Genomic DNA, 26154 nt, shown 5'->3' with positions numbered 1-26154 from the left:
CAGCTGCCCTTGCTTCAGCCGGGCAGTTAAAGGTGCCCCCAGCCTGGTGGGAGCTCGGTGAAACTGCTCAGCTGAGGGGAGCACAGTTGCCACTCCCCCCCCAGAGAGCAGTTAAAGGAGCCCCAATGCTTTGCCCGGTGAGGGGCTGTCTCAGTTGGGGAGGCAGAGTCTTCTCTCCCCCCAACTGAGCTGAGCAAAGCAGCCCCAATGCTCCTGCTGCTCACTTGCGGGGAGGGAGGAACTGGGGCTGTCTTAGTTGGGGAGGGGAAACCTTCCCTATCCCCAGCTGAGCGGGGGCACTTTCACCTGGTGTCCAACATGCAGAGGCCAGTGCAGCAACTTTTTTCAACATTGCGGTATATTGCCAAACCGTGGCAATACACCGCAATGTTGAAAAGCTGATATCGTCCAGCCCTACTGCCTGTCGCGCGCCAACCATGTATTTCGCAGCTGAGCGTAATAAGTACGGTAAATCATTCCATGTGCTTCTATGTATGCAAGGCTTCTGGGCTGGGTCACTGATCCAACATTGGCATTAGAAAAGAGAACGATGAAGACCTTTGCATACCATTAGGAGGAGTCGCCAAAGACACACCATTAAAAAGCAGCAGCATTTCTTCTGAAAATGAGATTGGGGTAATGGGCTTAGGAGGAGACCTCTCGCATCCCTACAAATCCATTGTGAATCACTAAATCAGAACTGATTTTATAAGCTGTTTCTGCTCTTAAAAGCTTTATAGCTACAGGGCATAGCATAAATACAGCTACATAATGACTCTCTAGTAGAGGGTCATTAGTCCGCCCATGTTTTGCTTGTTTGGTGAAGGGGTGAAGATTCCTCCTGCCACTGGATCCTTCCCCCCGAACATTTGAGTTCACTTTCCGCTTGTACGTGCCCATGTCCTGTTCACATGATGCCTGTGGTGTAGTGGTTAGAGGGTTGGACTAGGATCTAGGAAAACCAGGTTTCAGATCCCCACTGGGTCCTTAACCTCTTGCTGGGTTACCTTGGGGGCCATTCTCAGTCTCCTGGCCTACCCTACCTTATGGGGTTGTTGTGAGGATGAAGCAGGGGAAAGGGGAAACCCTCAGTGTATGCCAGGGGTCAGCAAACTTTTTCAGCAGGGGGCCGGTCCACTGTCCCTCAGACCTTGTGGGGGGGGGCCAGACTATATTTTTTTGGGGGGGGGAAATGAACGAATTCCTATGCCCCACAAATAACCCAGAGGTGCATTTTAAATAGAACGACACATTCTACTCATGTAAAAACACCAGGCAGGCCCCACAAATATCCCGGAGATGCATTTTAAATAAAAGGACACATTCTACTCATGTAAAAACATGCTGATTCCCGGACCGTCCACGGGCCGGATTTAGAAGGCGATTGGGCCACATCCGGCCCCTGGGCCTTAGTTTCGGGACCCCTGGTGTATGCCATCTCAAGCTCCTTGGAGGAGAGGTCGGATGTAAATGTAATAATAATAGTAATATATTAAATAGCCTTCAATATGGACACATTTCCTCATATGGTGTGTGCTCCTCACTTCAAGTGGTGGGAAGTTCCAGGGGCTGCATGCCCTAGGATTGGTTTCTTTTGGAGGTGAGGACAGGCCACTGAAGGATTAATGACATTGGGGGGGGGGAAGTATGTGGTTTATTTACAAAAGGCAGATAGCATATGCTCTCCTTCTGGGCAACAGATCCCATACCTCCCATCTGATATCCACCAAGGGACCCTTTGCACACCAAGCTGCTTCTCACTTTTAGCTCCTATCTGTTCCATTAACCACCCTTTTTGTCTCTCTCTCTCTCTCTCTCTCTCTCTCTCTCGCTCTCTCTCTCTCTGTGTGTGTGTGTGTGTGTGTGTGTGTGGCTTGTGTCCTTGTTCTCTCTCACACCCTTCTCCTTAGCCAGGGATGTCATCATCTCCAAACACTTTCATCATAGATAAAACTATTAATGACCACCAGCCTTGAAGACTATATTCTGTCTCCACTGTCACAGGCAGCATGGCTTTGAATGTCAGTTGCTGGGAATCACAGGTGGAGAGAGTTGCTGTTGCACTCAGGATCCTGCTTGTGGTCTTCCCTTGGGGGCATCTGGTTGGCCACTGTGAGGACAGAATGCTGGACTAGATAGACCTTTGGTCTGATTCAGCTGGGCTCTTCTGATGTTCTTCTGGTGGTGTTTTCATTCTGCACATTCCAGGGAAATCTCTTTGCTAAGGAACTACATGTATCTTCTAACAATTAGCTCCCAGACAGATTAAAAGACACAGAAGTAGCCATGTTAGTCTGTTGCAGCAAAAACAGCAAAGAACCTTGCAGCACCTTAAAGCTCTACCAGATTTTGGTATAATATTTTGTGGGCCAGAGTCCACCTCACAATATGCATGAAGAATAATCCCCAAGTACAGGTGTGGTGGAGGACTATAAAGCAGTGAGATCAGAGTGAAATGCAAAGCAAATTGTGCAGATAGTGACAACTCAGTTAGTGCCAGAGTGCATGCAAATAAGCAGAGTCACCCTATATTACTGCAGTGATAGGTGATAAAACTGTAAACTTGGCAGTGCTGAGTTAACACCTACAGAAGCATAAAGAGACTATAAAGAACCATAAAGGCAGAAGATTACTAATTGTGGCCTGCAAGCTCCATGCAGCTCTGCAGAACGACTGTGAGACATTCAATAATATCTTGGAACTGTATACTGATTTATGTTTTTTCCCTGATGACTGAGATGGAGGCTGTTTTGAACAGGACTGGAGTTACCAAACCAGCTAATAAGACTGATTAAGGGACCAGCCATATTTACTCAGAGTGGACCCAATTAAATTAATTGACTTCCGTTTCAGTATATCTGAAGAAGTGTGCATGCACACGAAAGCTGATACCAATGACAATCTTAGTTGGTCTCTAAGGTGCTAATGGTAGGAATTTTTTTTATTTTGTTCCAATTAAATTAAATTAGTCATATTTACTGTAGTTCTGCCCTTTAGTTTCACCAAGTCTACTCTGAATAGAACCCATTGATTTTCATGATATAGACCACGGGTCCCCAAACTAAGGCCCAGGGGCCGGATATGGTCCAATCACCTTCTAAATCCGGCCCACGGACAGTCCAGGAATCAGCATGTTTTTACATGAGTAGAATGTGTCCTTTTATTTAAAATGCATCTGGGTTATTTGTGGGGCATAGGAATTCGTTCATATTTTTGTCAAAATATAGTCCGGCCCCCCCACAAGGTCTGAGGGACAGTGGACCGGCCCCCTGCTGAAAAAGTTTGCTGACCCCTGATTTAGACCGATACAGACTGCTAATCTGTCCCTTAAAAGCTACCAGTTAAGGGGACAGCAGCCTGGGCTAATCTAGGGTCTGTAGAGATGTAAAATTTCTAGAAATTTTGAAGCTTGGGGGGGGGGGGGAACGGAAATTTTGAAGCTCGGAAAAATTGAAAAAAATGCTACATTAGCACTTCTTTTTTCTTTTCCAGATTGAAAGTCATTCTGTTACTTTAGAAACATAAAATATAACTATGGACAATTTTAATGGGCATAAAATTATCACAACTAGCATATTAAATATATAGTGTATCCAAACAATTATTACAAACAGAATTTACTTTTAAAATAATAGTTATTTGTATTTGTAACAAATGGAGCAACAGTCTCCTGAACGGTTTACTAGTTTATGTGGAACAAAAAAAACTCCACCAAACAATTTTTAAAAAGTAACAATTATTCATATTTCTTCTCCACAGTATTTAAAAAACATTCTCATAAAAAGAACTGAAGAAGGAAGTAGGACTAAGTTTTAATGGATGGGCATGAAATTTAATCAGAATCATTTTCTGAGCTGTAATGATCAGTATCAGTTTCAGTCTCTGCTTCTGCATCTACTCTGTTGTGTCTGTCATTATCACAGTTATTATGGACTTCTAAAAACTGAAGGTTTGCTTGGATTGAAACAAGCTTCTCTACCCTTTCACAGAACCAATGCATACCACACGCATGCAAAAACAAAACTGAAACCTTTTTCTTTTCTGGTGACAACAGCACCTCCTAAAGGAAGAAATGTATCTTGTTCTTGCATTGGAGAGTTCAGTTTGTAACCTAAGACTTGCTTTTTCTCACAGAAATTAGAATAATCTGACACCATACATATTTTTTTAAAATGATTTATAAAATATTTGAACCCCTTATCTTAAAATATTCTATTCATCATGTTAAAATAAAACATTCCATAATCTATTTTTAATTTTTTCGATTTTTTTTTTGGAAAAAACAACAAAAAAGTCTTCAGGAAAAAAACAGAAAAAAAACCATTTCCCCCCTGATTTTTCTGGGGGTTTTTTCCAGGCCTTCACATCTCTAATGCGTCCTGTGATTTCAATAATATGGTGCTACTTTTCATGATAATGCTGGAATGGAAGATAAAAGTTCAATAAGTTGTTTACAAAACTGTGAAGTTTGAGAATAGCTGCTTAAAGGCAAGCACACAGTGATATTCAAATACGTACATAGTGATAATCTTGCCCAGAATAATTAAGTAGAAATCTTGTGTTAAAGCAGAATGGGATGTGGAACAAGGGCATGGCTCCCTGAAAATTAGAAACTATATTGGACTGCTTTAATGAAAACAGCAACAACTCAAGGGTTCTTCTCAACCTTTACCTTTAAATTCCATCCACATTGGCCAAAAATGGGGAAAGATTGATACCCACTTTTAGATTCCCCAATATAGTGAATGGGAGTTCACGAGGTTTTCTGTTCTATACAAAGTGACTTGGAACCCAAAGGAAAGATCAAAGCGGGTAGAGAGCACAGAGTGACTCAGAAACAGAATGGTGTTTTTAAAAACACGCACACAGCAGGTGAATCTTGTGTCCCCATGCACACCCCAAACGTGTATACTGACTGAAATTGCTCACAGAACCATCACTAAGTAGACTGTGAGCTGTGGGAATCCCCTGCTCAAATTTTGCCTATGCCACAAACTGCCAGGCATATTTTTGGCAAGGTGACATATCTTGACCTTGGCACCCATCTAAGGGCAGATCATAGGGCAGGTTTCTTCTTTCTGGGTACATTTACCCAGATGGGAAGAAGAGTTGTAACGTTAAGCTAGCATTGCTCTGCTGAATGCTAGAATCTCTCAATGAAATTGCAAACAAAAGCATTTAAAAAACCATGGAACAATAGCTGAAACAAATTCAGTAAACAAATCTGCAGTAGGTACCGTAGATGACTGCACTGTTCTGCCTTGCAGCACACTTGTCAGGATTGTTGAGAAATGAAGCATTTATCAAATGCACTGTAAAAATGTTGAACATTACTATTTGCAAATCTGAACCAGGATTTGACAGTGCAACAATCATTATACACTTGTTAGTTTAGCTAAGTTATGAATGATTATGGTCTGGATATTGTGTTTGACTTTTCTCATCTTGGGGGCGAAAAAAATTCTCAAAGGCCAGACCTACTTCCACGGGATTTATATATTTTAAAGGCTAATTATCTAGCTATGGTCTGGCCTGGATTTTGGCAGTCAGCTGGTAATGAAAGTGAGCCTACATTGTTTCTGCTATGTGGAACACTAAAATGGATCTAAGTTAATGGACAATCACAGTGTTGTGGTGTTAGAATGTCTAAATGGGGACTAAGGAGACCCAGGTTCAAATCCGGAATGAAGCTCTCACTGGGTGACTTTAGCTCAGTCCCAGCTTAATTTTCCTCACAGAGTTGTTGTGAGGATAACAACTGGGGAGAGGGAGAAAGTTTCAATCAGTATTGTTATCCCCCCTCTTCAAAAATATGGAGTTTAGAAGTTAGGAGCCAATTCTGGTAGATCAGACCAAAGGTCTGTCTGTCCATGTCTCTCCCAAGCTGGTATCCTTCAGGTGTTTTTTACTTCCCCTGCCAGCAGGACCAATGATCAAGCTGAACTCCAAAATATTGGAGGGGGCATCTGGTTGGGGAAGACTGATCAAGCTCAGTGCTCCATCTCCAGCAATAGAACCACCAGCATACATTTAAAAAGGTAAAGCAACAATAAATACAGGTAACATCATTAGGAAAGTCATAAATGGGCAACTCCACACTTATGCTTGCTCATCTTGTGCGCGATGCGTACACACAGTGCCAGGAAATAACTACATAATTCAATTCACACCCAGAGAGAGCTAGAGAATCCTTGTGGCTCACAATCAGACCCTTTGTGGATCCTGAACAGGATGTCAGTGAGGAAGTCCCAAAGAGACCGGAGGTGCAGTGGGGCTTTGTTTGGGCTGCTCAGCCTCCCTGCCTAACAGCTGATGTGTGGGGTAGCGCAGCAGCAGCTACTTCCCCATGCATCCTCTAGCCTCCTGCCAGCCCCAGAGCTTCCATTCTAGTTGTGGATATTTTGGGATACAGTATGAATTGAAGAAAGGGGGGACAGAAAGGGTGTTTCGAGGGTGCTTCCCACTTTGCACGATTTCACTTATGTGTGTGCTCCCTTGGAATGTAACCCCTATGTCAGTGGAGAGTCACCTGTATCCTATTTAAAACAAACACAAAGCTGTGCATCTAAAAGTTGCAGGGCTTTGCCTACCGCTGAAAAGATAGTGCCAAGCCTCCTTGGAGGAGGGTGTTCTAGTGTCAGGGCAGGGGGCACAAGGATAAGGACCCCTGTTGCCGGTCATTATCTAATTCAGCATTGAATGGCAAAGATGAGGGAGAACAAGAACAGCCCCTTGAAGAAGAAGATCTCAGCAGCCAGGCATGCTTATTCAGGGAAAGGTGATAACTTAGTCCTCTATGACTTAAGAGAATATATGTGTGTCCCAGAACAAATTCATATTTAAGAAGTTCAGAGGTGATGGGAAAGCTTATCTTTTCAGAGACATTTGTTTGCCACTTTCATATTTGAGGAGGCCCAAAATTTCTTCCTAAGGAACCTGACATAACACAGCTGGAACGTAGCTTTTCAAAGGAAACAGATCATTCAATTACATCTTTGCATTAACTTTCAAATATGCTGCCCCCCCCACACCACCACCACAACAAATCACTCAATTTTTCACACCATTTAGGTATATATCATTGAAATCCTGCCACAGATACCGTCCGTTTAAACGTGTTTGTTGGTACAGTATTTAAGGAAAGAGATTAGCAGTGATATGCCAAGCTGTCAGAATTTCTGATAAGGTTATTACAGACCAAGGCAGCCTTCCAAAACAGCTTAATCCTTGTGGGTGAAACTGGCAAATTATGAGTCGAGAAGCCTTCCTGCGTCCTCTTTAGGGGAAAAAAGAGGAGTCTTTTGACCTAGTAAACAAGCAACCCGGAGTTTTGTACTGTGCTACAGCTTATACGTATATATCATAGTTGCTGACAGGTATCTAGTGTATTATCTAGTGTATTAAAGCCATTGTGATTGCTCAATGTGTTTCATCAAGTTCACTCATATTCTTCGGTGTGATACATCCAGTTAGTCCAAAGAAGCTAGGGGATCAGAAATATAGATGTGGACTCACAGGCTCCGTCTCATGCAAAAGTTCCCTTCCCCCACAGTTTGTATTAACCCTAGTGTAGAATCATTCATACATTGGTGCTAACCAAGGTACAGTGGTACCTCGGGTTACAGACGCTTCAGGTTACAGACTCTGCTAACCCAGAAATAGTACTTCGGGTTAAGAACTTACTTTGCTTCAGGATGAGAACAGAAATCGCACGGCGGCACTGGGAGGCCCCATTAGCTAAAGTGGTACCACAGGTTAAGAACAGTTTCAGGTTAAGAACGGACCTCCAGAACGAATTAAGTTCTTAACCCGAGGTACCACTGTATATCCTTTTTAACCCTATGTGAGACCATGCTTTGAGGTAGCTTTGCAAGCCATAGTTAGGAGGCAATTCTGGGTAGCATCAACTGTGATTAGTGCCAGCATGCCCACAACACCACCCTACGCTAAATGAAACCTTGGGAAAGTGTCTGCAAAGCCACTGTGTATGCCTGATTTTAGGAGATTGGAAACACAGTTACATTGGGCCATTGAGAACAATGGGATTTTCTCTCAAGTAAATGTGTATAGAATCTCCTTATCAACCTGCCTGCACATTACAATCAATGGAAGAGGCAGTCCTGGTGGTTCCTAGGTTAACTGAGTTGTGCGGTTCAGGTGCCCTTGGAAGATCCTTTTCAGTAGTGGCTCCACATCTGTGGTATGACTTCACTGCTGAGATGTGTCTCGCCCCAACTTAGTATTGCTTCAGGCATCTGGTTTTAAAAAACCCCAAAAAACCACATTTCACTAGGATTTTAGTGGCTAATGAGGTAATTGTGCTACTTATATGCCTGTTGTCTTTATCCATGGAGAAATATCAACAACCTCCATAGCTGCCAAGTTTTCCCTTTTCTCGTGAGGAAGCCTATTCAGCATAAGGGAAAATCCCTTAAAATAAGGGATAACTTGGCAGCTATGAACCTCAGATATGCAGATGACACAACCTTGATGGCAGAAAGTGAGGAAGAATTAAAGAACCTTTTAATGAGGGTGAAAGAGGAGAGTGCAAAATATGGTCTGAAGCTCAACATAAAAAAAACCAAGATCATGGCCACTGGTCCCATCACCTCCTGGCAAATAGAAGGGGAAGAAATGGAGGCAGTGAGAGATTTTACTTTTTTGGACTCCTTGATCACTGCAGGTGGTGACAGCAGCCACGAAATTAAAAGACGCCTTCTTCTTGGGAGAAAAGCAATGACAAACCTAGACAGCATCTTAAAAAGCAGAGACATCACCTTGCCGACAAAGGTCCATATAGTTAAAGCTATGGTTTTCCCAGTAGTGATGTATGGAAGTGAGAGCTGGACCATAAAGAAGGCTGATCGCCGAAGAATTGATGCTTTTGAATTATGGTGCTGGAGGAGACTCTTGAGAGTCCCATGGACTGCAAGAAGATCAAACCTATCCATTCTGAAGGAAATCAGCCCCGAGTGCTCACTGGAAGGACAGATCCTGAAGCTGAGGCAACCTCACGAAAAGAGAAGACTCCCTGGAAAAGACCCTGATGTTGGGAAAGATGGAGGGCACAAGGAGAAGGGGATGACAGAGGATGAGGTGGTTGGACACTGTTCTCGAAGCTACGAACATGAGTCTGACCAAACTGCAGTTGGCAGTGGAAGACAGGAGTGCCTGGCGTGCTCTGGTCCATGGGGTCACGAAGAGTCGGACACGACTAAACGACTAAACAAGAAGAAGAAGAAGAAGAAGAAGAAGAAGAAGAAGAAGAAGAAGAAGAAGAAGAAGAAGAAGAAGAAGAAGAAGAAGAAGAAGAAGAAGAAGAAGAAGAAGAGCTACTTATGCAGTATGGTGGTACCTCGACTTACGAACGACTCGACAACCGAATTTTTCGACTTACGAATGGGGCAAATGGCCGCACACTTACAAATTTCTCGACATCTGAACAGAAACCGCGGTGGTTTTAGATAGGGGTTTTTCGACTAACGAATTTTTAGATGGGGTTGCTTCGACTTACAAATTTTTCCGTTTCCAATGCATTCCTATGGGAAATCGTGTTTCCAATGGCGCTTTTCAACTTACGAATTTTTCAACCTACGAAGGTGCCTTCGGAACAGATTAAATTCGTAAGTCGAGGCACCACTGTATATGAGAATTACTTTATTGATTTTGTTTATTGTTTATTATGCTTTCATATTATTATTATTATTATTTTAAAGTAAACTGCCAGTATAGAATCTCACATTTCATAAAATTGCATCCTTGAACATTCTTTGCTTTGACCTGTACTCCTAAGAACTGCAGACATTTTAAGCTTTAGCTGTGTTGCATCCTCATTATGTTTTCTCTCATCCTTTGCAAGCCAGAAAAAGAGTTTAGTTTTCTAAAAAAATTAATTGCTGTGGATCTATGTAAACAAGCTCTCAAAACTTCCTAGAGTTCAACAGCCTTTGTGGGAATTCCCCTCCATATAAATGTTTGGCACGCAACCAGTTAGGTTGGCAGCCTGGATCAAAGGTTGCCACTTCTTGGGGAACTTTAATAAGTGATAGCCTCTTTTAAGCACTTGTAATGCATGGTCACTAGCTATTTACACTAGCAGTAAAGATGCTTGGCAATCTTCTCATTTCTCCCAAGGTTGTTGCACATAGAAAGTGCACATGCTGGAGTATTTGCAACACAGTTACACAGTTTCTGTAAAGTAAAATTGGATACAGTGGTGCCTCGCTTTACGAATGCCTCGCACAACGAAAAACTCGTAAGACAACAAAATTTTCTATGACCACCGCATCGTCTTATGAAGCGCGGCCATAGAAAGCGGCAAAGGAAGATCAGCTGTCAGCGCGGGAAGCTGACAGCTAATCTTCCTTTGCCAGGGGGGACGGAGCCGAAACGCGGCGGTGCAGCGGCTGCCCCTGCCTGTTTTCCCCTTGGCTCAGGGAAGACAGGCGGGGGCAAGCAGCGCCCGCTGCGATTCGGCTCCGTCCCCCGGGGCCACCACCCCGCACCCCCGGCACGAAGCGCAACTTCGGAGACCTCCGAAGTTGTGCTCCATTTCGGGGGAGGCAGGCGGCAAGGCGGTGGCTGGGAGAAGAGAGCTTCCCCCCCCCCACCGCCGCCGCCTTGCACACAGCCAGAATCAGACGGGGCTTCGGAGACCTTCTCCGAAGCCCCGTTGCATGCCGCTGCCAGTCCCCCAGAGCCTATAGAAACGCATTGATTAAGTTTCAATGCATTCCTATGGGAAACTGGGACTCGCTAGACGAAAAATTCGTTACACGAATTGACCCGTGGAACGAATTAATTTCGTCTAGCGAGGCACCACTGTACCCTGAGGATTACTACAAAGAGCAGAGGTTTTCACTTTTTTGAGTTCATGGCTCCCTTGACCAACTACATTCTTTCTGCGGCACCCCTGTGGCGCTCAGGAGCTCAGTTATGTCACGCCTTGCCTGCAAAGCTGGCAACCTCTCACCCTTTTTTGAACAACCTCCCTTGTGGAGTGTTCCCTCAGCCTCCTCTCCTCTCCCCTCTCCTTGGGAGTCCTCTGGGCAGCCGCAGCTACCGCCCCTGGTCTCTCCCCCCCACCCCACTGCCCCAAAGAGAGGTGCTTCCTCACATTGCCCCACAGGGGCCTGGGAAGAGGATGTCATAGAGCATGGGGTTGCCAGTGTGGTGTCCACAGGATCCTTCCCCCTGCAGAAAGTAAGCTTAAAAGAAGCTTTTTCTTGTTGCCTGTGAAATAATTTGTTCTGAATGCTTGGTTGCAGTGTGTGTGTGTATCATGCCTACGGCAAGTTTCTCCAGTTTTGCTGGTGACCCCTGACATAGAAGCATAGTGAAACAGTCTTGCCAATAAGTCTATTAAAAACTACTGGGTCGTACGCTGATATTGTTGTTTTTAAGTACCCTACAGACATGGTCGATGTAAGTCATTTGTGGTATGACAACACAGAAAGGAAGTGAGGGAAAGAAAGCTCTCAAGGTTCAGTTTATAATAATTTGAGCCATATCATGGTTAAGGAAGCTTAACTGTGGCTTTCTGCTGTCTCTGTGAAGTGACAAACCACCGTTTGCAATTGGCTGGCAAACCAGAATCTGAAACCGTAGTTTGAAAGCCATGGTTTGGTCACTTTGGTGTGATGTCTGAATTGTCAGGCTATCACTATAGCTGTTGTTTCTCTGCCTCCACATGAAGACTGAAAATGAAAGTGGACATGGTTTGCCTTTTGAACATTTAGAAGGGCAGATGCTTAAACCCTTGTTAGTACAAAGCATTATTTGGCTCGATGCCTGAACAAGCTTCCTTTCCCTATTGCCCGGAAGCAGTTCTTTTTCGCCATGGGCAAGTCAATACTGGACTATTTACAAGCCAGACCTCCTGGGGCAGGATGGTAGAGCAAATGCTTTGCATGCAGAAGGCCCCAGGTTCAATCCTTGGCTGTCTCTGTTTAAATACGGGTCCAGTAGCAGCTGATAACAGAGACCCTTCCCAACCAGAGATCTTGGCAGAATTGCTGCCAGTCAAAGCAGACAGCACTGGGCTGGATGGACCAGTAGTCTGAGCTAGTATAAGCCAGCTTCCTATATCCACAGGGGAGAGACCATTTGCTTTGCATGCAGAAGGTTCCAGGTTCAATCTCCAGAACCTCCACGTAAGGCTGTCAAAAGGTTCCCTGTCTGAAAATTTGATATGCTTCTGCTGGTCAATGTCGGCAGTACAAGAGTTCAATGAACCCATGCTCTGACTTAGCAAGCTGCACTTACACTAACAAAATGCAGTCCTTTTAAAAAAAGAAAGCCCTTAAACAATATTTGCCTGATGTAGACATTTTTTACAACAGTGCTGTTTCTAGTAGCTTCAGTCCCGGGAGAATGGGGCAGACTGCTGGACTTCAGAAAAACATGCAACGTAGTAAACAATATTTTGCTGGCTTATCCTCTGTGTACAGGGTGTGGGTGTGTGGAAGTAATGCACTATACTTGCCAAAGCGAAGCAAAAAAAAAAAAAGCTGTCAAAGCCTGATGGCTCACATGAGTGTTACAAAGAACAAATACTCTACAATCCAGTAAGCTTCTTCTTCTTTTTTTAATCTTGTGGGTTCCTTCCTCTCCTTCTTGTGATTAATTCTGGCAAGCAAAGCTATGCAACTCACTGCCCTTGCCATATAACTTTGCCCCTTCTGGCCCAGTGATACCATCACAGCTGGCAAAGTGGATGGGACCAGACAGATAACTTGCTAGGTTGAGCTGAGACGTGTTTATGGGAGGGCAAATGTTGCCATGTGCACACCACCTGCAGTGACCACCCCAGGGTGCAAGGCGGGTTGCGTGCCTAGTTCTTTGACAGGAGAGGCTTTACCCTGCTGCTGCTGCCGTCACTACTGCTGCCAAAACCACACCTGAGGAAGGAGGCGGGCAGCGGATGGAGAGAAAGAACACACTACCACATGGGATTGTGAGGCCATTGGGACTTGCACTCCAAAGCTGAGTCAAGGTATCCCCAACACGCATGCAAAGAGGAAGGAATTTGGTGCTTGTGTGCTCTGTTGAGGTTGCGCATGAACAAGTTCCTGGGAGGGTATACCCTGGGCAGACACCATAAAAATACACACTGGTCATTAGGTGTACCAAGTAGCCTGATTTTGTGTGACTCAGTACAACTCATAAAACTCTTTTCTCCCTCTTCCTGCAGCTTTACCAACAAGGCCGACTATGCCAGCTGGGTAGTGAATTCTGCGAACTGGAAGTTTTTGCAAAGGTGCTTCGAGCTTTAGATAAAAGGTAAGTCAGTGCTTACCAAAAATGGCAGCTCCTCTCACGTTGCACTTTGCAAGATGAACGTTTCCCCCGTAAAACATAACTGGATGCAGTCCAATCACTGGATGCAGTCCACCACTGAGCATTTTTGAGCCCCACCAGTTTCAGTGCTTAACTCTCTGGTTGGAATCAGTGAGTGCTCAGCACTTAGAATGTGACTGGATAGCACCCACCCTTCTGCATAAAGTGCCTTGCCCAATAAATTTGTGTTTTGCAGCTGCTTTCAGCCATGACTTCCTGTCGGTTAGCTTGGCTACCAGCATGTAAATACAGTAGTCATGTTCTGACTTAAAAGACATAGCTTTGTAAAGATTTTAACCTGGAGGTTTATCGCAAATATGCCCTACAGCAGGCATCCCCAAACTTCGGCCCTCCAGATGTTTTGGACTACAATTCCCATCTTCCCTGACCACTGGTCCTGTTAGCTAGGGATCATGGGAGTTGTAGGCCAAAACATCTGGAGGGCCGCAGTTTGGGGATGCCTGCCCTACAGTGTAATCCTAATAAATCTAAGCACTATTGGGTTGAGCAGAACCCATACGTAAATGATCTACAGTAGCAGCTTTCTTTAAAGCTTAGTTTAAGACAGAGGTGGCGAGACCTCCCAGGTCCTAGGAAGGCAATGGTCAGAATCTGCTAGTGAGCCTTTCTTCTTATATGTGCGTTCTCTTTTGAGCTTTCCTGTCTAGAGTCCAGAACAAAATTTAAAACACAAAAGAAAACACAGACACAACTCTCAAATTCTCTATGTGTGTCAGAGAGCATAGGAGAGAGGAAGGGAATTACAGGCAACCACAGATAAACCAGACTAAAGAAGCTTTCTCTGACAACAGGCTCTCACTAGATTCGGTATCCTCTGCTACTGTGGGCAAGGAAAGGTTTGTGGGGGTGGGGGGGAAGAAAAGCAAAATTCTCCCCAAAGTATGTTTTTGTTCTTCTGCTTAACAGCCCTGTTAACAGGCTCTGCCAGCTGCTTTTGTGTCGGGGTGGTGGAAGCTTGATTGATTAAGAGCTCTCAGCCTTGTGCTCGCATAATTCATGTGGCTGATATTGGCTGTAGCAGGAATTCCGGATGATGGATTGCTTCCTGTTTTTGCAAATCTGGGCTGGAGGTGGCATTTTGGATTTTTTTTTTTGGTGAAAATTGCAGGGTTTGGGGGTGGGTGGGTGTCTTTACCCCACCCCATCTCAAGGACACAGCATAAATCTGTTCTGTGCTGTAAAATGCGGCAGCTGTTTGGGTTTAACCAGATTGTAATTTGTGGTCTCTATTTTTTAGTTCAGAGGTTTTCAACCTTTTTGAGTCCACGGCTCCCTTAACCAACTATTCTTTCTGCGGCACCCCTGTGGGGCTCAGGAGCCCAGTTATTTCACCCCTTGCCTGCAGAGCTGGCAGCCGCTCACCTTTTTTAAAACACCCTCCCTTGTGGAGTGTTCCCTTAGCCTCCTCCCCTCTCCCTTCTCCTTGGGAGTACTCCGGGCAGCTACTGCTGCTGTCCCTGGTCTCTGAACTGCCCCGTCCCAAATAGAGGTACCTCCCGGAGGCACCAGCTTATAGCCAGGGCCGCTACAATAAACAGCTGTGCAAGCCTGTGGGAGGCAGAGACGCGAGGGCATCAGAGGAAGGAGGGAAGGAAAGAGGGCTAGAGGCCTGTGTTGCCCGCAGCGCCCCATCATCATTCAAAGCACTCCAGGGTGCTACAGCACAATGGTTGAAAACCACTGCTTTAGTAAATGGCTTGATAGTTCAGTGCCTGTTGCTTAAAACAGAAACTCACAGTGCAGTTCCCAAGGGGTAAGCCCCTTAAACTCATTGGACCTTATCTCCAGTAAGTATACCTTTGGATTGCAGGCAAAAGTGTTTGTTGGAAGGAGGTAAAACGTTTTTATCTTCTCCCTCTTCCTTCTGTTTCCCTTTCAGACATCTACTTCACCACTGTTTTCAGGCATTGATGGACCATGGAGTAAAGGTGGCATCAGTGTTGGCCTATTCGTTCAGCAGGAGGTGTTCCTACATAGCGGAATCAGATGCTACTGTAAAAGAAAAAGCTATCCAGATTGGATTTGTCTTAGGTAACTGTGGGTGAAATAGGATATTAGGCTATCTTGCTTGCTTGAAACTCTAAAAGAGGCACATGAAGAAGAAACTGAAGTAAGATTTTCTCTCCTATTACGTATTTTACTAAGGATGTCGTCATGCTACAATTCGCATGGCTGCTGAAAGGCGGTACTGCGAAGTGCAGCATGACCATAAACTGGGCCAGGAAGAGGGAACCAGAGATGGAGGCAAATGGGCACCTGGCCTAGGCCGGCGAGTGGAGGTTCAGAGGGGTAAGGAGTAGGCAGTGTTGGCGAGTAAAGCAAGAAGGGGAGCAGCCTCTAGAACACTATTTCTCAAACTTGGGTCCCCAGCGGTTGTTGGGCTACAACTCCCATCACCCCTAGCTAACAGCACCAGTGATTATGGGAGCTGTAGTTCAACAACCGCTGGGGACCTAAGTTTGAAAGGAAAAAAACTGCTGGGAGGAGGGGTGAGAAAGTAAATAAATAGCTCAATTCCTTTCTTCAAAAGAAAGTCAATACTGTATGACTTGGATCCAAATAATTGCCCAACCGCTAACAATAGTAAATAAATAAAATGGGGAAGTGTGTCTAGAGAAGGGCCCTTCTCTGTGGTAATAGCGCCCTGGTTGCACAACACCTTGTCATTGTCCATTGCCTTTGTAGGAGGCTTCCTCTCGGACGCCGGCTGGTACAGCGATGCTGAGAAGGTCTTCCTCTCCTGCCTTCAGTTATGTACCCTTCACGACGAGATGCTCCATTGGTTTCGTGCAGTGGAGTGTTGCGTGAGGTAAGCCCTGTCCCCATGTTTTAGCAAAGGGGTGAGATGCTCGTGCTGCAGGGCGTGTCTGTGCTTAACGCGAGTAAATTATGAAGAAGCCATGATGACTAGTTAATGGGCTGTTGTTTGTGGAGGCCACCTGTGTAGATTGTGGAGGCCTTTTTCCTAGTGCCCGTCCGTCCCCAGCGACAGTGACTCTCACGGGACAGAAAACAGCTAGGGCGGAGGTCAGGTGTCAGGCAGGTTTAGCACGCCTTTTGCTTCCTGTCCTTCCCTCTGGTTGCCATGGTCTGTGTTTCTGCTTGATCCTGCGCTTTAAAGCACACACATGCACACACATTTCTGCTCTATGGCTTAGATGGTTTAAAAGGGGCCAAACAAATTCCAGGGCGGTCAGTGACTCCTACAGCAATGGCTATGTTCCACTTCCCACAGTTGGAGGAAGTATGCCTGTGGATACGAGTTGCTGGGAATCTCAAGGAGGGAGAGTGCTGCTGAACTCAGGTCCTGCCTGCAGGCTTCCCATGGGCACCTGCTTGGCCAGTGTAAGGAAAAAGCATTGGGCCACTCGTCTGATCCTGCAGGGCTCTCCTTACATTCTTATAGGATTGCCCTCCGGAGACCCACATGTCCAAATTGGACCTCCCCAGGGTTTCCAGCCAGTCCTGCGCAATGGCTGCTGGAATGGGATTCATCGACAAGCAATCTTGGGAGATGACATGCGTCTGTGAGTTTGTACGGTTAGCTGATCACTCACCCTCCCCATTCCCAGAGTTGCTCTTCCATAAAACTAGTGGCTGACAAGGGGCAAGTGAGACTATCCGTAGCAGGGAGCCTTACGATACAAAGCTCATGGTAATGTTTCTTTGGGGTCATTTGCAGCCCCATGGGTGTGACTGCACCCCACGATTCCCCATTCAGAGAGCCACACTTACAGGTAAGCCACCTGTTCTTCCTCCAGTGTCCCAAGGACCTCTTTGTTACCTAGTCTGCACTTGTTTAAAAAATAAATAAATCTGAGCCCTGGGAAGTACAGACTGCATGTTCAGGGCCATGGTCTCAATCAATCTTGCTGTGTGCTGCTGATGTGCAAACAAGGTGACATTTCCTGCCTGGAGAGCCAGGTCACTGCTGCTGCACCCCCCCCCCCCCCCGCTCCCATCGCCCTCCACCTGCTTGTTATTGACTCTTGGGGGATTGTGCTGACTTAATGCTTAGCTGTGATTTCCTGCAGATCCTTGTACTGCAGAACTGGCAGAGGACTTTGTCGTGTGTTTTTTTTAAAGGCTGGAAGAGGAGACAGACCCTATTCCTTTTTTATTAATATGTGCAACTCAATACATTAATAGCAATCCAGTACGAGATGGCTGTTTGGAATTATTCCTAGTCGCCCTTGCAAGAACACATTCACCTGCTCAGGGCTTCGTTGAATGCTTTATATCCACTTTTAGGCTTTCCCTAATAAATTACTACTTAAAGTGGATTAAACAGAGTAACTTTCACTTGTCTAGGAATTGAGATCTATGGTGGGAATGAACTTTCAGATATCTTACCACTTCCCCCCCCCCCAAAAAAAAGGTTTTGCCTTTTTGCCTGCTCTGTCATGGGGAGAAGCTTCTTTGGTTGCTCTGGAGCAGACATGTCCTGGTTGTTTAAAAGCCAAGAGCCCACCCCCCCACCCTCCTGGGAGGCATCTTAAAGTGGGTGAAGGAAGGCTATTAGAACAGGGGGGGGTTGTGGAGGCACTCCTTCCAGTGCTTTCAGACACATGCAGGCTGCGTCCACATCATATGTTTTATCTCTTTATTTTATAAAAAATATTTCTATACTGGAATTTCATTTTAAAAATTCGAAGAATTTTACAACAATTAAAAATACATTAAGAACAATACAAAAAAAAAGACCACTAGCTGACTCACTACGGAACATATTTTTCTTGTCTGCATAAGCCTGACAGCAAAGAGAAGTCTTCAGCAAACGCGGGAAAGTCATTTACAGCACATTCCTCACTTCAAAGAATCCTGGGAACTGTAGTTTGTTAAGGGTTCTTGGAGTTCTGTGGGGGGTGAACTGCTGTTCCCAAGATTCTTTTGGTGGTGGGAGGGAATGTGCTTTAAATGTGTGATGTGTATGGAGCTGTAGTGCCTTGTAAGTTAGCTCTTGATCTCTGGCTAGTTCATTGGTGTCACACACTCACTGAATTAAATGGTCAGATTACCAGAGATATGTGTCCAAAGTACACTGGATTTCCTGACAGTAAGAGCTGGCTCTGAACATGTCTTTCTGCCTGTGGTTTGATGGCATGCGTTGAAGAAATTACTTAGGATGTTAAAATATTATTTAACGGTGATGAGAAGCTTCCTTGTTTCATTTGAGGATGCAAGATCACAAAGCCAGTAATCGCCTTTTAATTGTCTGAATCGCCCAGCAACTTTCCCGCTCAAGGTTTCAAGATCCTTTTGTGTCTTGCCCTAGGTTGCTGCACGTCCGGAACGGCAACTGTAAATACCACCTGGGAGAAGAAACGTTCAAATTAGCACAGTCTTACATGGACAAGCTAGCAAAGCACGGCCAGCAAGCCAACAAAGCTGCTCTATATGGGGAGCTGTGTGCCCTGCTCTTTGCAAAGAGCCATTACGATGAGGTGAGCGTCTTCTGCAGAATCCAGCCTAAAACGTCTTTGCATGGGAAGTAGCTCAGTGGCAGAGCATGTCTTTTGCATGCAGAAGCTTCAGTTGGGTGCTAAGATCTCAGTCGAGCACCTTCCTCGGTCCCATCAACACCAGAAGCATGGTTGGTGGTGACATGAGAGAGCCTTTTCTGTGGCTACTCCCATATTGTGGAATTACCTCCCAAGAAAGGCTAGACTGGCTCCTTACTTGCTGTCTTTCCAACTGCAGGCTAAGCCCTTCCTATTCAGATAGGCCTTTGAAAACCAGGTGCAGACCATGTTGACTGCTGTCAGGGCAATCAGTATTATAATCCCAGTTCGAAATGTGTTTTGCCGTATTTTAACTATTTTTAACTAGCTTGCCTTTATTAATGTGTGTCTTACAATTATGTTTTTAAAATGTTGTAAGCTGCTTTGAATCCCAACTTGGGAGACAGGCGAGGTATGAATATATTTAATAATAATCCCCGATGGCATCTCCGGCCAAACTAGGAGAGGCCTCCACCTGAAACCCCTCTGTGTAGATAGTGCTGAACTAGGCAGACCAGTGACTTGGTACAAGGCAGCTTCCTATGTAGTAAGAACAGGCCAGCTATTCTTTCCAGCACAAAGTGTTCTGTGGGTTCACTCAGCAGCAGCGCGTGGGCAGACAAAAGCAGGTTTCACTGAGGTTTGGTGACAGAATTTCAGCTGGTAAGGTGGTGCCAAATAAAATTAGCATTTGGCTAAAGCTAGCACTTGGCTCAGGTTCAAGTGCCAGAGTTTGCAGAAACTGAAGTGTTTTCCCAGCCTTTGTTGGGATAGTGTTTAAATCCTCAGCTGGGAACAAACAATTTAGGAACAATGGAAGCTGCCCTATATTGAGTCAGGCCATCTAGCTAATTATTCTCTATGCTGACTGGCAGGGGCTCTCCAGAGTTTCAGATAGGGAGTCTGCCCTGGCTCTACCTGGAGATGCCAGGGTTTGAAACAGGGACCTTCTGGATGCATAGCAGACACTCTCACTGGGCTACGGCCCTTCCATCACCCTGGAGATTGATGGCTCCAAGATCTCTTGCAGGACTCTTTGCTCCATGCAGTTTGCCAGGGTGCCTTCCCCTAGGACTGGCTGTTCCTCTGCTCTTGACTTCAGCTTTACACCTTGACAGTCAACCAGCCACACCAACGCGACAGCTGATAGCCTTGCTAGAACAGCAGATTCTCACAGTTCAGAGTTTGAAAGCCAAGTTCTTGGGAGGCTCTGTTTAGATTTCTGTGAACATCTTAGGTGCTGGATTAAGGCCAGGAGGCCAAAGGTCGAAAGATAAGTGGTGGGGAAGCAAGGCTCCTGCTAAGCAACTGCTCCTAAACTTTATTTGAACAACAAGGCTTGGAAGTCGGAACAGGAGAAGGGATCTGCAAGCCTCATTGGGGGTTCTGCACCTGCCTCCCCACTCCCAGCCTTCTCTCTGATTTTCATTAGAGTTTACGCTCTCATCTCCATAGAGGTTTAGTTGAAAAGGCAGAGCGGTACTTCAGTGAATAAAGTCATGTGTTTGTGTGTATTGTGATATTGGAACCTAGTACAGTGGTACCTCGACATACGAATGCTTTGACTTCCGAAGGTTTCGACTTCCGAAGTCGACAACCCCGGAAGTCTTTTCGTCGCATGCGCGTTCTGCGTCTGCGCAGAAGCGGCATGCACGGTCCGCCATGCGCAGAAGTGCAAAATTTGCGCATGCGCAGAACGGGCGCTTCGACATCCGAAAACCTCAACTTACGAAGAGCGCCGCGGAACGGATTGTCTTCGTAAGTCGAGGTACCACTGTACCAGTTTTGATTTGGGCTTGACGCCCTCAATCCTACCCACTGCTTCCTCACTGAGTGTGTCTTTTCTCTGCCATTGCTGCCACTGCTCTTTCTGCTTCCTCATTGGTGCCAGACACAGCCAGTGAGGATGAAGGCAGTGGCAACTCCTGCTCGCTACTTCTGTTATTGAGAGGCAGGGTAAACCAGCAGGTTTCCAATGAAGAGGAGGAACAGGTCTAAGAGGCTCTTCTGAATGGATCCCCTGCTGCATTGATGGTTCTTGGCAAATGCCCAGATGCATCGACCTGCTGGAACCTGAATTTGCTTGGTTTCATTTTCCCTCCCTGTTTCCTTTTTTCCTTTGGCTATCAAATTGTAAGCCTGCAAACAAGAGCTGCTTTTGCATTTGGGGGAAAAAATAATAATTCTGCACAGCACATAGAAAATTTCAGGCTTTTTATAAAATGTTAAATAATCCTGACAATATCCTTGGGTGCTCCATAGGCTTACAAATGGTGCATAGAAGCCATGAAGGAGATCTCAGTTGGATTGCCAGTAAAAGTAGTCGTGGACGTTTTACGGCAAGCTTCTAAGGTAAATCTAACTCTTCTACAAATAGCCTGCATGCAATTGAGCAGGGATGGAACCCTGGGAGGGAAGTGGGCAGCATCTAGTACTGTTAAGAATCAGTCCCAAAGGAGAAAACCAACAAATGAATTCCAAAAGCAGCATTTCAGACGTGTTGACCTTTATGCTTTTCCTGACAATTCGTCGCTCTGTCTTCCCCCTTTTTAATGGGGCAGACTTTCCACTCAGTTTAGCAGAGTCGATGGCCATTCTTGAACAGTAGCTGCCCATAGGCAGGCAAGGATGCCTTTGCATATTCATGGTCTCTCATGCCTGCTTTCTCTTCCTCTTGGCTTAGGCTTGTGTTGTAAAACGTGAATTTAAGAAAGCCGAACAGTTAATAAAACATGCGGTGTATCTTGCACGGTGAGTATATGCCCCGTTTCCGAATGTTATTGCCTGCTTTGTGTTGTTTGTGGTTCTAAGTTGTGTTCCTATCTTCCAGGGAGCACTTTGGAGCCAAACACCCAAAATATTCAGACACACTACTAGACTATGGGTTTTACTTACTCAACGTAGACAATATATGCCAGTCGGTTGCAATTTATCAGGTAAGGTCCTTTTCTTTGTCTGTGCAGCCTTCGGGATTCTATTATGTGGTTTTGTGCATGTGTGTGTTTGTTTCTGCTCAAAATTCTTTACTGCAGGTGAAGTTTTGTTACCATACTTACTTTTCTCGCCAAAGTAGATAAAATTTGCAGGCATGGTAGCCCCATGGTAGCAGATTAATTCTGCCAGACTTCAGAAGGAAAGCTATAGTGATCTTCCTGGAAGAATAACCTTTGCAGTTTGGGGCAGTTAAAAGAGGATTCACTTAATCTATTCCAGTGTTTTATGGGCAATTTTTATGAAAATAGTAGAAGAAGAAAAATAGCAGTATCCCTTGGTAAGAAACCCGAAAAAGAGGTCCAGAGTGTTGTGGGTGGAGAACTAAAAGGGATTTGCTTCCTTCCCAGTGGTTTTGTGGGTACAAGTTTTATTATTGAAATTGCTGGGAGTGCCCTAAAATTGAGATTTCTTGGAGGGGATCTTTAGGGAGATTTCTTTAATAACAAGACTGAGCATCACTCCCTCCCCTTACCTGGCTCTTTTAGATCTATATATAGATGTGGATAGAGAGATAAAAAAGAGATAAAGAATTCATTTGACACCTATTAACAGCAGCAAGAGCAACTAGCACAATTCTAGAAGACATTTGATTTAGACAACTTAGATTGCTGGTATTCCAAAGTCTGGCAAATGGGTCTTCTAGAAACAATTGAAAGTTATTGGAGGACAGACTGCAAGAAACCATTCTTTTGCAATATGACACAACATTGTTTTATTTACAAACAAAGAAGCCCATGGCCATAATGGTCCCTCCGGTTTATTCCAAGGTGTGGGCTTTGTGAAAGTATGTCTAGGCAGACAGATGATCTTTATAACAAAAATAAGAAGTTTATTACTTATATGCTACCAGAGAGGGCCGTTGCTCAGGCACAATTAGGGGGTGCAGGGTGTCATGAGCCCCCCCCCCCCGGTCCTTCTCAGCCGCCCTCCAGCTGCAGGTTGCCCGAGAAGGACGCAGAAGCTCAGGCTCCCTATGAGCCCAGCCTCATTTTCAAAAGCCTGGTGGTCCTCAGATAAAGGGTGGTATAGAAATTTAACAAATCATCATCATCATGTTTCCAATTAGATGTTACCCATTGGCGACTTGTGTCGACAGCTGTGTGAGATACTACTTCAAATAATGCTTCATCTGTCCCACACAAGCCATGCTTTTAAAAATGTCTATGGCAGCTTCCGGATCCTAGCTAATTTAGCTGACTTGAATATTCTCTCTCACTCAAATTGTTTCAGACCGCGCTAGACATCAGACAGTCAGTATTTGGGGGCAAAAACATCCATGTCGCGACAGCTCACGAAGACCTGGCTTACTCTTCCTATGTTCACCAGTACAGTTCTGGGAAGTTTGACAATGCGCTGTGAGTACTCTGTTTACACTTTTTTAGACCCAAAGGTTTTCTTCTTGCGTAGCGTGTGTGTGTGTGTGTATATATATATATATATATATGTTAAAAAGAAAAGCATCTGGGGCTGTACCACTTCAGACCTCACATGGGGGAGATTGCGAGTCAAGTCCATTCCCTTTGTTGCTGGCAAAGCTTTTTGTGGTTGCTGTTGTTGTTTGGATAACTTTTGGAGCCACCTGGGCTGCTGTGCTAGGAATGTCAACGTGTATTTTATATTCTCTGTAAAACACTTTGAGGTTTTATTTACAGTTAAACAGTATATGAATGTATTTCTTTAATAAAAAAAACAGTGTTCTGATACTGAAGATAGTAGATGGCCATCATGACTAGTAGCCATTGTTGCCCTATCCTCTGTGAATTTGTCTAATCCTTCTTTTAATGCCATTGAAGTGGGAGGCCAACACTACTGCATCTTGAGCACCTGATCCTGTGCTTCTTACTGTTCCTCCCCCTTGGTCTTGTTAGGAGTATCTGGACTGTATTCTACTCTTTCCATGATGCTGAGTTGGTATTGATACTCTGCAGTAATAAACATGCATTTGTTTACTTACAAAAAAGTTGGTTTTATTGGTTTTGGGTGGAAACCAGGACAATCTGAACAGAGGCACTTGATACGGCAACATTTTGTTGCAGGTCCCACTGCTGTTCCCCCCTTACAGATAGCTTTAAAAATGTGGTCATGACAGCCTTGTAAATAAACTAGTAACTTGGACATGGAAGCTGCTAGTCTTTTAGCCAGGCTAGTAAAAAATATGCTGCCAGGTGGCTCCTCTCTTGCTTACATAGAATTCCTAGTGACCTCTGGCAGCCAATGTAGTTCTTAAATATGAGCTGAGTTGTGAGCTAACATGTTGTGCAAAGAAGACTTTGCCCCCCACCCTGAACTTGCCAGTCAGGTTTGTTGGATGATCCTGGAGAGAGTATGGGAGACGGGGAGAAAAAAACTGTTTCCTTGTCAGGAGGAGAATTTCCTCCCATCTCCTTACCACCAGGCAGACAAATGCAGCCTTTGATTCTAAGGTGAAAGTTGTGCCTTTTCCCAAGATGTCTTCCAAACATACCAGAATTTCTCACATAGGTCTTTTTCATCCTGTTCCCCCCCCCCCACTGTGTTCTTAGCATGTGCTAAACAGCTGCCCAGTGTCTACTAAAACCCACAGTATGCTAATGCAATTCCCACAAAGCCCTCTGTGCATGATTTAGATGGCCCTTCTGGGAACTTGCTGTTTCTGTGTTGACTACTCAGTAACTTTCCAAGAGATTTCCCCCTCATGTCTGCCTGTTTGCTCTTGACCTTAGATTCCATGCGGAGCGTGCGATTGGCATCATAACCCACATTCTCCCAGAAGACCACCTTCTCCTTGCCTCCTCCAAAAGAGTCAAAGGTACCTCCATGCTGCTTTTAGCTGTGGCACTTAGGGAGCAGAAATAACTGCTGGAACTGTAGCAAATGTCAAGGACAGGTAGGGAAGGAAATGTGTGGGAAAACAGTGCCCCCCCCCACCGTGGCCAGCATCTTCCACCTGAGTCCCACGCCTCACTCTTCCTAGAGGCAGGGTCAGCTCTAAGTGGCTGGTGTGTTTGAGCTTTGCGTACACCTCTAAAGCGGCCCAATAATTGGAGTTGGGGAAGGGCCAGAGTTGAGCTAAAGGACTTTTCAGATAATTCAGGAGTCTCCATTTACTTCCTCGGGGTCCCAGCTGATGCCTTTAATGGTGTTGGGTCTTCTAATGTGTCTCTTTCCTCCCCCCTTTCCTGTGTAAGCACTGATCTTGGAGGAGATTGCGATTGACTGTCACAATAAGGAGACAGAACAAAGGCTACTCCAGGAAGCCCACGACTTACACCTGTCTTCGCTCCAGCTTGCCAAGAAAGCCTTTGGGGAGTTCAACGTGCAGACGGCAAAACACTATGGTAACCTTGGCAGGCTTTACCAGTCCATGAGGAAATTTAAGGTAATAATAATAATAATAATAATAATAATAATAATAATAATAATAACAATTATTTATTTATTTATACCCCGCCCATCTGGCTGGGTTTCCCCAGCCACTCTGGGCGGCTTCCAACCAAATATTAAAAACAGTATAGCATCAAACATTAAAAACTTCCCTAAACAGGGCCGCCTTCAGTTGTCTTCTAAAAGTAATTACGGGGGGGGGGGGGCAGCGAATGTTATTGACATGTATTCCTTGAACTGTATCTCTGGCTCTCTTGACAATCATCTGGTAAAAGACCGGCAATTCACGATTGTCTTAATTTTGTGGGCATATTCCAGGAAGCGGAAGAGATGCACATCAAAGCGATCCAGATCAAGGAGCAGCTTCTCGGCCAAGAAGATTACGAAGTTGCTCTTTCCGTGGGACACCTTGCCTCGCTCTACAACTACGACATGAATCAGTACGAAAACGCCGAAAAGCTTTATTTGAGATCCATAGCAATTGGTGTGTAAACACTTTCGAGCCTAAGCTTGCATATACAGTGATGTTGTCTCTCTGGGGGGTTGGGGGGGTAGGTGAGGTTCTCTTTCCCATTGGCCCTCCAGAAGTTCCTGAACTACAGCTCCCATCATCCTTGGCCATGCCTGGTTTGAGCTGGCATCCAACAACATCTGGAAGGCCAAAGGTTCCCCACACCTGGCTTGGATTTGGGGCAGGCTTCGAATTCCTGCTCTTCCATGAAGCTCACTGAATGACCTTAGATCAGACACCATGTCTCAGCCTAACCTAACAACACACACTGCCTCAGTTTCTGTGTTACAGCAAAACCATAGTTAACTGTTTGCAACAAACATGTCTTCCTGAGCAGTTTGTCTCCATCCTGCTTACCCAAATCACAATTCTTAGTTCAGGATTTTGTCCAGACCATGAGTCTGGTTTGCTATCACCCAGCATGAG

The 26154-nt window shown here is 45.1% G+C and overlaps 1 protein-coding gene across 1 annotated transcript in view; it reads left to right on the top strand.

The window, feature by feature from the left end:
• The window catches only part of APPBP2 (amyloid beta precursor protein binding protein 2), a 40678-nt gene that overhangs the window by 12310 nt on the left and 2214 nt on the right, over positions 1-26154 (top strand). The window contains exons 2-12 of the mRNA XM_035139137.3: positions 13193-13281; positions 15239-15390; positions 16045-16168; positions 18635-18803; positions 21123-21212; positions 21544-21611; positions 21691-21796; positions 23085-23209; positions 24557-24642; positions 25022-25212; positions 25536-25701. Of these exons, the coding sequence (XP_034995028.1) occupies positions 13193-13281; positions 15239-15390; positions 16045-16168; positions 18635-18803; positions 21123-21212; positions 21544-21611; positions 21691-21796; positions 23085-23209; positions 24557-24642; positions 25022-25212; positions 25536-25701 (1366 nt within the window). The remainder of the gene's footprint in view (positions 1-13192; positions 13282-15238; positions 15391-16044; positions 16169-18634; positions 18804-21122; positions 21213-21543; positions 21612-21690; positions 21797-23084; positions 23210-24556; positions 24643-25021; positions 25213-25535; positions 25702-26154) is intronic.

The sequence above is a fragment of the Zootoca vivipara genome, chromosome 14 (genome assembly GCF_965207765.1).
Source record: "Zootoca vivipara chromosome 14, rZooViv2.hap1.1, whole genome shotgun sequence".
NCBI classification, from domain to species: domain Eukaryota; kingdom Metazoa; phylum Chordata; class Lepidosauria; order Squamata; family Lacertidae; genus Zootoca; species Zootoca vivipara.
Note: the sequence above shows the minus strand (reverse complement) of the source record. Positions and strands in the feature narration are given on the sequence as shown.